We start from the raw sequence: 10,409 nt of genomic DNA, 5'->3' as shown, positions 1-10,409 counted from the left end.
GCTCCGAGCCTCTGCTGCCAGTAGCTATGATGCACACTGACCACCAAGGGGCAGATACTCAATGCACAAGCATGGAACAGTGGAACAGACTGATGAATCTCAGAGGGAAGGTGGGAGGGTGGGAAGAGATTAACCAAAGATCTTACATGCGGCCCGGGGCAAGGTGGGAGGGTGGGAAGAGATTAACCAAAGATCTTACATGCATACTAGAGGCCCGGGGCATGGATTTGTGCACCGGTGGGGTCCCTTGGTCTGGCCTATGCCCTCTCACAATCCGGGACCCCTTGTGGGATGTCAGACTTCTGGTTTTGGCCCGATTCCCACAGGCCAGGCTGAGGGACCCTACCAGTGCACAAATAGTTTATTCCTTATAAAACTAAACTTTAAAATAGAAAATTTAGCTACATTTATATCTATAACAAATAAATATTAAGAACTCTTAAATAGGTTATTTATATTAAGGAAAGATAATAAATCTTTACTTTTGACTTTGAAATTAATACTTAGAATTATATAAAATTATGGACAAACAGTTCTCTCCTACAGTAGTTTATTATTCTTTATTTTTCTTCATTTTTGGTTTTCTTTGAATACTGTTTCATTTGGTTATTAAAAAATGTGATTAACTTGTGGTTTTTTTTTTCCCCCAGATAATTTAACTTTAGTACTGGTTTTGTATTTAGAATTAAGGGTTTTTTTGGCTTTTGGCAAAATGATGATGGATTACATCAATATAACCCTATAATTTACTGTGCTGGGAAAACTAATCCAGTCATAATGTTACCTAAACCACCTGCATCTCTTTATCATCTGTCTTAGCCAAAAGTTAGATATGCACAGGGCACTAGTAGCATGCCTAGAAGATATCCAAGCCTTGAAAATCTATATATATAAAAGCCTAAGTGACTGAATGACTGAACAACCGAACGACTGGTTGCTATGATGTGTACTGACCACCAGGGGGCAGACAGTCGACCGGATGACCAGTTGCTATGATGCACACTGCCCACCAGGGGGCAGACACTCAACGCAGGAACTGCCCCATGGTGGTCAGTGCCCTCCCACAGCCAACCTCCCCACCCCCACCCCCACATCAGCCCTGATAACTGGCCAGGCCAAGGAACCCCACCTGAGCACGAATTTGTGCACTGGGCTTCTAGTGCAGTGGTTCTCAACCTGTGAGTTGTGACCCCTTTAGGGGTCGAATGACCCTTTCACAGGGGCCGCCTAAGACCATCGAAAAACACATATATAATTACATATTGTTTTTGTGATTAATCACTATGCTTTAATTATGTTCAATTTGTAACAATGAAAATACATCCTGCATATCAGATATTTTCATTACGATTCATAACAGTAGCAAAATTACAGTTATGAAGTAGCAACGAAAATAATTTTATGGTTGGGGGTCACCACAACATGAGGAACTGTATTAAAGGGTCGCGGCATTAGGAAGGTTGAGAACCACTGCTCTAGTGGGTTTATAAAAGAAGATGGATGGAAGAGTTGGTGAGCTTCATTCCTTCATAACAGCCAGTGCACTTATGGGCATCTGATCTAAATAATACTTAAATATTGTTTTCTAGCAAAAAATTTCATGGAACAGATGAAGTTTATTATGGAGATCTTTTATATTATGTATATACTATTCTTTTTAATATGTTTTGGAATTAACGTGTTAACTTTTTAAAATACATTTTTATTGATTTCGGAGAGGAGGGAAGAGAGAGAGAGAGACAGAAACATCATGATGAGAGAGAATCATTGATCGGCCACCTCCTGCGCGTCCCACGCTGGGGATCAAGCCCACAACCCGGACATGTGTCCTGACCAAGAATCAAACTGTGACCTCCTGGTTCATAGGTTGATGTTCAACCACCGAGCCAGGCCAGCCGGCCTAATGTGTTAATTTTAATTCTAGGATTCTTAATCATTCAACTTCTGTTACAAGAAACAAGCCAAAAGAAAATGTGGAATGCGAAAAGAGGTATAAAATTATTTTAGTTCTTATATTTAATATTTTATGAGACTTGATACTCTGACAGTGATGTTCCCATTTGTGAATTTTAATTAAATAATTATTGATACTGAATTAATATAACTAGATAGTTGAAAGAGGAAAAGTGTTGCAGCATGAGTTAAATTTACTTTTGGTATAAGCAAATTGAAAAAATGCTGATTTGATCTCCTTTTGTGCTCATACATGCACTTTGTCTTGATGATAGAATCATTCATTTATTATTTCAGCAAACATTTAGTGTATTACTATTACTGCCAGAAATAATGTGTTTCTTCATCATTGATTGTGTTTATTCTCTATGTTATTTACTTTTTTTCCTTTACAATTGGGTTTTACAAATTTCTTCTATATGAATACATGTTCTAAGTCCACATATATTAATTCCAGAGAAATAGACACCTTCAAAGTTTCTATTTATTCTTTTTGGTGGTTAGAAAATTTGCATTAGACTCAACTCCAGAGTCATTCCTATGGGAGTGGAAAGGACCAAGGCTGTGGGTGGGATATAGATGTATACATTGAGAGAATTAACATTTGTTGAATGCTTGTTATATGCATAACTATTCTGAGTGCTTTAAATGTATTCTCACTCAATCCTCATCAATAACTCTATGACTTTGTTACTATTGTCCTTCCAATTTTATAAGAAAACTGAGACTCAGAAATTATCATAACTTGTTCAAGGTCACACAGCTAATAAGTGGTACAGTGAAGTTTCAAACCCAGTTTTCTGGCTCGAGAATCCCTAGTGTGGTTTTAACCACACTCTTGTTAACATGGTAATAAGAATACTTTGCTTCCTTCAGATCTACTCATCCCACCGATGTCTTTTTCTATCTACCTCACAGTCCAAATTTTACATATTTTTCCCCAAACCTACCTTTTCGCCTATATATTGTGCCTGAGTAAATGTACCATTATATAGTCACTCAAGTCAGCAACTTTGAAATCATCAGACATTCATCTCTCTCTCTTTTTTTAAAAATATATTTTACAGAGAGAAAGGGAGAGGGATAGAGAGAGTCAGAAACATCGATGACAGAGAAACATCGATCAGCTGCCTCCTGCGCACTCCCCACTGGGTATGTGCCCGCAACCAAGGTACATGCCCTTGACGGAATCGAACCTGGGACCCTTGAGTCTGCAGGCCGACGCTCTATCCACTGAACCAAACTGGTTAGAGCAGACATTCATCTCTCTTATGCACCCCTCCCTGTCCAGTCAGTCACAGAAAATTATAGCTTCTTTGCATTATCAGCATCTATTTCAACCTCTTCATTTCAATTGTGTTAGTTCAGGCCCTACTTTTTCCCACCTGGATTATTGCAACAGCCTCCAGCATACCTCCTATCTTCACTTTTGCCTACCTTTAAATCTATATTCTGCACTGATATAAGAGTGATGGTTCTTAGACACAAATCTGACTATACAACTCCCATTTATTAGTTTCTAATAGTTCTTTCTAACTTTTAGGATAAAGCTTAAAGTGTTTGGCTTAACCCATAAGATTGAAGTGAGTTTCTGCCTACCTTCAGAGCTTCATCTCATGAACTCTTCCACTGGCACCTCTGCAGTTAGGAACAATAATACTCTTTTATTTTTAAAATATATTTTTCTTGATTTCAGAGAGGAAGGGAGAGGAAGAGAGAGATAGAAACATCAATTGATTATTGATCAGCTGCCTCCTGCACGCCCCCTACTGGGGATTGAGCCTGCAACCCTGGCATGTTCCCTGACCTGGAATCTAACCATGACCTACTGGTTCTTAGGTTGACGCTCAACCACGGAGCCACGCCGCCAGGCAATATTCTTTTCTTTATTCTAGCACAGTTTCACATCTGTTTTGTATCCTGGTCTGTCTGTTGGGATTACCCTTTCTTCTTCCCTTTTTCACTTACTAGTAGGCTTTCAGAATTCAGTTCAAGCATTAGATGACTTTTCATACCCAAGTTTAGATGCCTCTGTAGAGCTCTTAAGTTTTTTCTCTGTGTATTGTTCTTGTCTTTGTTACTTTGTCCTGTTAACTCCATCCGCCTTTTTCTCCCTGGCTCCTAGCTTTGCTTCCTCAATTCAAGGAACCCCACAGGCCCCACCTTGGTTCCCCCACTTTGGCCTGTGGCCTGGAAATTCTCTTTCCTGCAACAGTCTGACTCAATTGTGAGGATTGTCTTGTTTGTTACCAGTGTCTAAGGGATAGATGTCTTTTTTTTGGCCTAATATTTAATGTCTTGAAAAGTATAATTTTATATATTTTGTCTGTTCTTTTATTGTTTTCAGTTAGGGTATAAATCTGTTCACTGTTAATTCTATGTTGACAAATAAATGCAAAATCTAATTTCTACATTTTATGTAATTTGTCAGTATTTAGTTTTAATTGTTTTTCCCATATGCCCTCTCCACTCCAACATTATGTTGAGGTATGATCCTTCTATTCCCACTTTGCTGAGCGTTTTTATCAGAAAAGGGTGTTGGACTTTTTTTTTTTATTGCTTAAAGTATTACAAAGGGTATTACATACGTGTCCTTTTTTTTCCCCGCCCTTGACAATCCCCTGCCCTCCCTTACCCCCCAGTGTCTTATGTCCATTGGTTTTGCTTATATGCATGCATACAAGTCCTTCGGTTGATCTCTTACTCCCCTCCCTTCTGCCCCCCAACCCTCTCTGGCCTTCCCACTGCAGTTTGACAATCAGTTTGAGGCAGCTCTGCCTCTGTATCTATTATTGTTCAAAAGTTTGTAATGGTCTCTATTATCCATGAATGAGTGAGATCATGTGGTATTTTTCCTTCATTGACTGGCTTATTTCACTTAGCATAATGCTCTCCAGTTCCATCCATGCTGTTGCAAATGGTAAGAGTTCCTTCTTTTTTACAGCAGCATAGTATTCCATCGTGTAGATGTACCACAGTTTTCTAATCCATTCATCTACTGATGGGCACTTAGGCTGTTTCCAAATCTTAGCTATGGTGAATTGTGCTGCTATGAACATAGGGGTGCATATATCCTTTCTGATTGGTGTTTTTGGTTTCTTGGGATATATTCCTAGAAGTGGGATCACAGGGTCAAATGGGAGTTCCATTTTTAGTTTTTTGAGGAAACTCCATACTGTCTTCCATAGTGGCTGCACCAGTCTGCATTCCCACCAGCAGTGCACAAGTGTTCCTTTTTCTCCACATCCTCTCCAGCACTTGTCGTTTGTTGATTTGTTGATGATAGCCATTCTGACAGGTGTGAGATGGTACCTCATTGTTGTTTTGATTTGCATCTCTCGGATGATTAGTGACTTTGAGCATGTTTTCATATGTCTCTTGGCTTTCTGAATGTCCTCTTTTGAAAGGTGTCTATTTAGGTCCTTTGCCCATTTTTTGATTGGATTGTTTATCTTCCTTTTGTTAAGTTGTATGAGTTCCCTATAAATGTTGGAGATTAGGCCCTTATCAGATATAATGTTGGCAAATATGTTCTCCCATGTAGTGGGCTTTCTTGTTGTTTTGTTGATGGTTTCTTTTGCTGTGCAGAAACTTTTTATTTTGATGTAGTCCCATTTGTTTATTTTCTCTTTAGTTTCCAATGCCCTAGGATCTGTATCGGTGAAGAAATTGCTTCGGCATAGGTCTGAGATTTTGTTGCCTTTGGATTCTTCTAGTATTTTTATGGTTTCCCGTCGTATATTTAAGTCCTTTATCCATTTTGAGTTTATTTTTGTGTATGGTGTAAGTTGGTGGTCTAGTTTCATTTTCTTGCATGTATCTGTCCAATTACAATTTTTCAGATATTTATGTGATTTTATCTTTAGTTATATTTAAATCGTTCAGTCCATTGATTTTGGTATTTGATATGATGTTAGAAATCTAGTTTTTTCCTTTCTCCCTCCCTTCCTCTCTCCTTTTTCTCACTCCCTTTTCTCCTTCTCCCCTTTTTTTTCTTTCAGTATTTTATCATTGGTTAACCAGTTGTCTCATCACTATTTGTTACATAATCCATCATTTCCACAATGCTTTTAAATTTCATTTTTATCATAAGTTGTTCTAGTTGTGGTCCTCTATGTCTGTTCCACTGAAAAATCTATAGATGTTAAAGCTAGCACTAATGTATTTCTGTAACTTAATAGAATATATGTAACTTCCTAGTAGATAAGTCCCTTTATTATATAACTTTTCTTGGTCATCCATTCTTCCAAATGAACTTTGTAACTCTTTTATCAAATTTCCAAAACAAGCCCAAAACTACTTCTTGTATTTTTAAAAATTATTATTGTAGTTCATTTCAGCTATCAGTTTGAAGGAGAGGTTATATCTATAATATTTAGTCTTTCTGTCCAAGAACTTTCCAGTCACTCAAGTTCTTTACTAGACAATTGTAGTTTTTCCATGCGGGCCTTGTGCATGTCTAGTTAAGTTTTTTCCCTAGGTATCTTCTACTTTTCCTTTCCTTTATAAATGAGGTGTTTTCTAATATATATTACTAGAGGCCCAGTGCACAATATTTGTGCACTTGGGGGAAGTCCCTCAGCCCAGCCTGTGCCCTCTTGTAGTCCGGGAGCCCTCGGGGGATTTCCAACTGACAACTTAGGCCCGCTCCCCACAGTCGGACACCCTTAGCACTGCTGCGGAGATGGGAGAGGCTCCCACCACTGCCGCTGCGTTTGCCAGCGATGAGCCCGGCTTCTGACTGAGAGCACTCCCTTTGTGGGAGCGCCAGGGGGCAGCTCTTGCATTGAGCATCTGCCTCCTGGTGGTCAGTGCATGTCATAGCGACCGGTTGTTCCACCGTTTGGTCAATTTGCATATTAGCCTTTTATTATATAGGATAACTTGTTATAATTAACATATAGGAAAGCTCTTAACTTTTGTATATTTTTCTATAACTTCTGTTAATAATAGACTTTTTGTATTTTTCCCCCTTAAGCAATTAAATTTTCTATAAATTTTGGAAATTTGTTTCTTTCTAATTTTTAAATGTTCTTTTCTTACTGTACTGTACAGAAGTTTCATAACAGTGTTGAATAATACTAGTAGGCATTTGTTTGTGTATTTTTTCTAAAGGAACTCCTTGTTCAAATCTGCTGTCTAGCAATTGCATGAAGTTTACCTTACTCCACAAATAAACTAGATAAAAAGAATTTTTACCATTGCCCTATGTTTCAGAATGAAATGTTACAGACTCATAATCAGTAATTCAATAAGCAAAAAAAATTACTTGGTTTTCTTTTTGTAGTTTTGGGTAATAATTTTGATATAATAAATATTATATGTTCTTTTTATGTCTCTAGATATTATATTTCTTTTGGCCTCTGAAAAGTCCTTAGAGTAGTCCTATGCTTAGGGTGACATTAAGTAGGCCCATTTTGATGTGTTTTTTTTTTTAAGGATTATAATTGGGGAAGTAAATGTGTTTTTGTCAACTTTAAGTTTTATATTATTAGTTCAAAGCATAGGCATGAGTAAATTCTTTAGATTTCTGGTAGAAAAGAAAAGACAATTTTATAAAATCATATGCATTACTTCTTGGCCTTTTGGCTAAGATCCTGTGTATAATATCATATTCGTAATGTATACCTAAGGGTAATTCTAAATATTTTAACATATTAAGGCATCTTTAATTTTTTAGTGTCTCAGCAGATGAAGTTAATTCACCATTATCACCACTCACATGGAAGGTAAGAGGAAATGAAATTATTATAATATCTATTATTTTGTTCTTATGTACTTAGTTAAAAGCAATTATCTTATTACAGCCCTTAGAAAATCAGAAGGATCAAACAGATGAACAACCGTGGCCAGAATCTCAACCTATAATCTGGCAGAGTGAAGAAAGGAGGCGGAGCAAACAGATTAGAAAAGAATATTTCAAGGTACTTTATTAAAGTTGTAAAATTTACTTTGTAATTAGTTTTGATCTTATCAGTTTTGTTTTATGCTAATAAGGTAGAATATAACTCTGGTTACAATATAGTAAATGTGTCATTTTATCTTAATTTTCTACATGTATGTGAAAATTATTAGAAACAAATAATAAAAATTATTATAATATTTCAGTAATTCAAAATAATTAAGAATGAGTAGATCAATCTGAATTGTGGTTTGTCAAATTCTTTACAAGAAAGATGTAATGTTTTACACTGCTGGTTGTAGCAATATGTAGTAACTAGAGGCCCGATGCACGAAGATTCGTGCAAGAATGGGCCTTTCTTCCCCTGGCTGCCGGCACTGCCTTTGCTCTGGCTGGAGCTGTCTTTTTGCCTTCCCACGCTGCCCAGAGACCCGGAGCAGCTGGGGCGGTGCAGAATGCCTGCGTCCCACCCTGCCCCCGGCCACTCAGTGCCTGCATATGCAAATTAACCCACCATCTTTGTTGGGTTAATTTGCATACTCACTCCTGATTGGCTGGTGGGTGTCATGAAGGTACAGTCAATTTTCATCTTTCTCTTTTATTAGTGTAGATGTTTTAAAAGAATTGCCCCAAGAAGGTCAATTATTGGCTTTGTTTCAATAAATAGCATGTATTTGCAATTAACATTTAATTGTTTCTATGTAAATACATGCTATTTATGTGGTTCTAAAAAATGATTGAAAGTGTTTCTTCTGGCATTTTTTTTTATTCTTATTACATTAGTAGATTTCTTAAGGTGATCCTTTAAATTAAAAGCTCAGACCATCTTGATTATTCCAAAAAATTATTTTCTCTTTCTTTATTGATTAAGGTATTACATATGTGTCCTTACTCCCCCCATTCCCCCACCCCCACCTCACTCACATTCATGCCTTCACCCCCCTGATGTCTGTGTATCCCACATTTTTAGTTAGCATAGTTTTAATGTAATTTTACTATGTAGACATTTGTAAATATTGTCATATTATGTATTTGTGGTTTAGGTCTGCTAATTTGCAGATGCCAGTCATTGGAATTGGAATAATCTTTAGTTCAAGTTAGAATCCATTATTGGAATTTCTGACTCAAATGAACAGTTCAAACAAGCTTCTCACCCATGAATAACAAATTCTGTTGTCTTTGTTCACCTTTTCTGTTTCCCAAAGCCTAATTTTTATTTAATAATAATAATTGCCCAGCAAGTGTGGCTCAGTGATAAATTTCATCCTTCAGCAAATAATTGCTGAATATTTTTAATGAGCTTCATGTTACCTGGTCATGTGAGAGATAATGAAGAAATAATATGTAGGGAAGAGGGAAAGACATTCTAAGCAGAACCCTGTTCAGTAATGGTGAACTCTATTTATCCCAACCTTTTACAGATCTGTAGTTATATTTATATATTGGCATTTATTTTAAAGTCCTCTCTTTTAGTTTATGGAGCTTTGAACAGAGGCATTCAATAAAATATAATAGATAAGACTTAATGAATGACTGATGATGTGGAGCAAATTTTAGTATTTCTAACTAATAAAAGAGATTTTACTATATTTATTTAATCTACTGGTATAATAAAAGCATACAAAGTCTATTTATCAAAACACTTAAGTGCCAGTCACTAAGTATTTTAAAAATATCGACTTATGTAATCTTCGTAACAACCCTATTAAATAAGACAATTATTATCAGTTTTATTTTACAGATGGGGAAGTTAAGACACAGAGAGGCGATGTTCCGGTCACTTAGCTAATAAGCATCTAAGTCATGATTTGAACCCATAGTGTATGCTATGCTGCCTGTTTACTTAATGTAGATAGCTTAATAGCAATGAATAAACACTTTCAAATCAATGCATTTTATTGTTTTAAAAATATTTTACAGGTGAACGTCTCAATAAAGTCTTAATAGAGGTTTTAGTGACCCTTTAAACAATAATTTGATTAATAGCATCATTTGTTGATAAATATTTTATTTTTTACTAGAGGCCTGGTGCACAAAAATTTGTGCACTCGGGCAGGGCATCCCTCAGCCCAGCCTGTGTCCTCTCACAGTCTGAGACCCCTCGGGGGATGACCACTTGCTGGCTTAGGCCTGCTCCCCAGGGGATTGGGCCTAAGATGGCAATCAGACATCCCTCTGGCAGCCCGGCAGCCCTTGGGAGATGTCCACTTGCCAGCGGGGAGCAGACCTAAGCTGCAGTCAGACATCCTTAGCGCTGCTGAGGAGGCAGGAGAGGCTCCCACCACCACCGCTGTACTGGCAGCCATCAACCTGGCTTGTGGCTGAGCAGAGCTGCCCCCTTGTGGAGCGCACTGACCACCAGAGGGCAGCTTCTGCATTGAGCGTCTGCCCCCTGGTGGTCAGTGTGTGTCATAGTGACCAGTCATTCCCAGTCTTTCTGCTGTTAGGGTCAGTTTTCATATTACCCTTTTACTATATAGGATAGAGGCCTGGTGCACAGGTGGGGGCCGGCTGGTTTGCCCTGAAGGGTGTCCCAGATCAGGGTGGGGGTCCC

At 37.7% G+C, this 10,409-nt stretch overlaps 1 protein-coding gene across 1 annotated transcript in view; it reads left to right on the top strand.

Annotated features, from left to right (window-relative positions):
- The window catches only part of LRCH2 (leucine-rich repeats and calponin homology (CH) domain containing 2), a 111,329-nt gene that overhangs the window by 75,885 nt on the left and 25,035 nt on the right, over positions 1–10,409 (top strand). Inside the window, 3 exon segments of the mRNA XM_005879911.2 lie at positions 1,925–1,990; positions 7,634–7,682; positions 7,761–7,877. Of these exon segments, the coding sequence (XP_005879973.1) occupies positions 1,925–1,990; positions 7,634–7,682; positions 7,761–7,877 (232 nt within the window).

The sequence above is a fragment of the Myotis brandtii genome, unplaced genomic scaffold (assembly GCF_000412655.1).
Source record: "Myotis brandtii unplaced genomic scaffold, ASM41265v1 scaffold613, whole genome shotgun sequence".
Lineage (NCBI taxonomy): Eukaryota > Metazoa > Chordata > Mammalia > Chiroptera > Vespertilionidae > Myotis > Myotis brandtii.
Note: the sequence above shows the minus strand (reverse complement) of the source record. Positions and strands in the feature narration are given on the sequence as shown.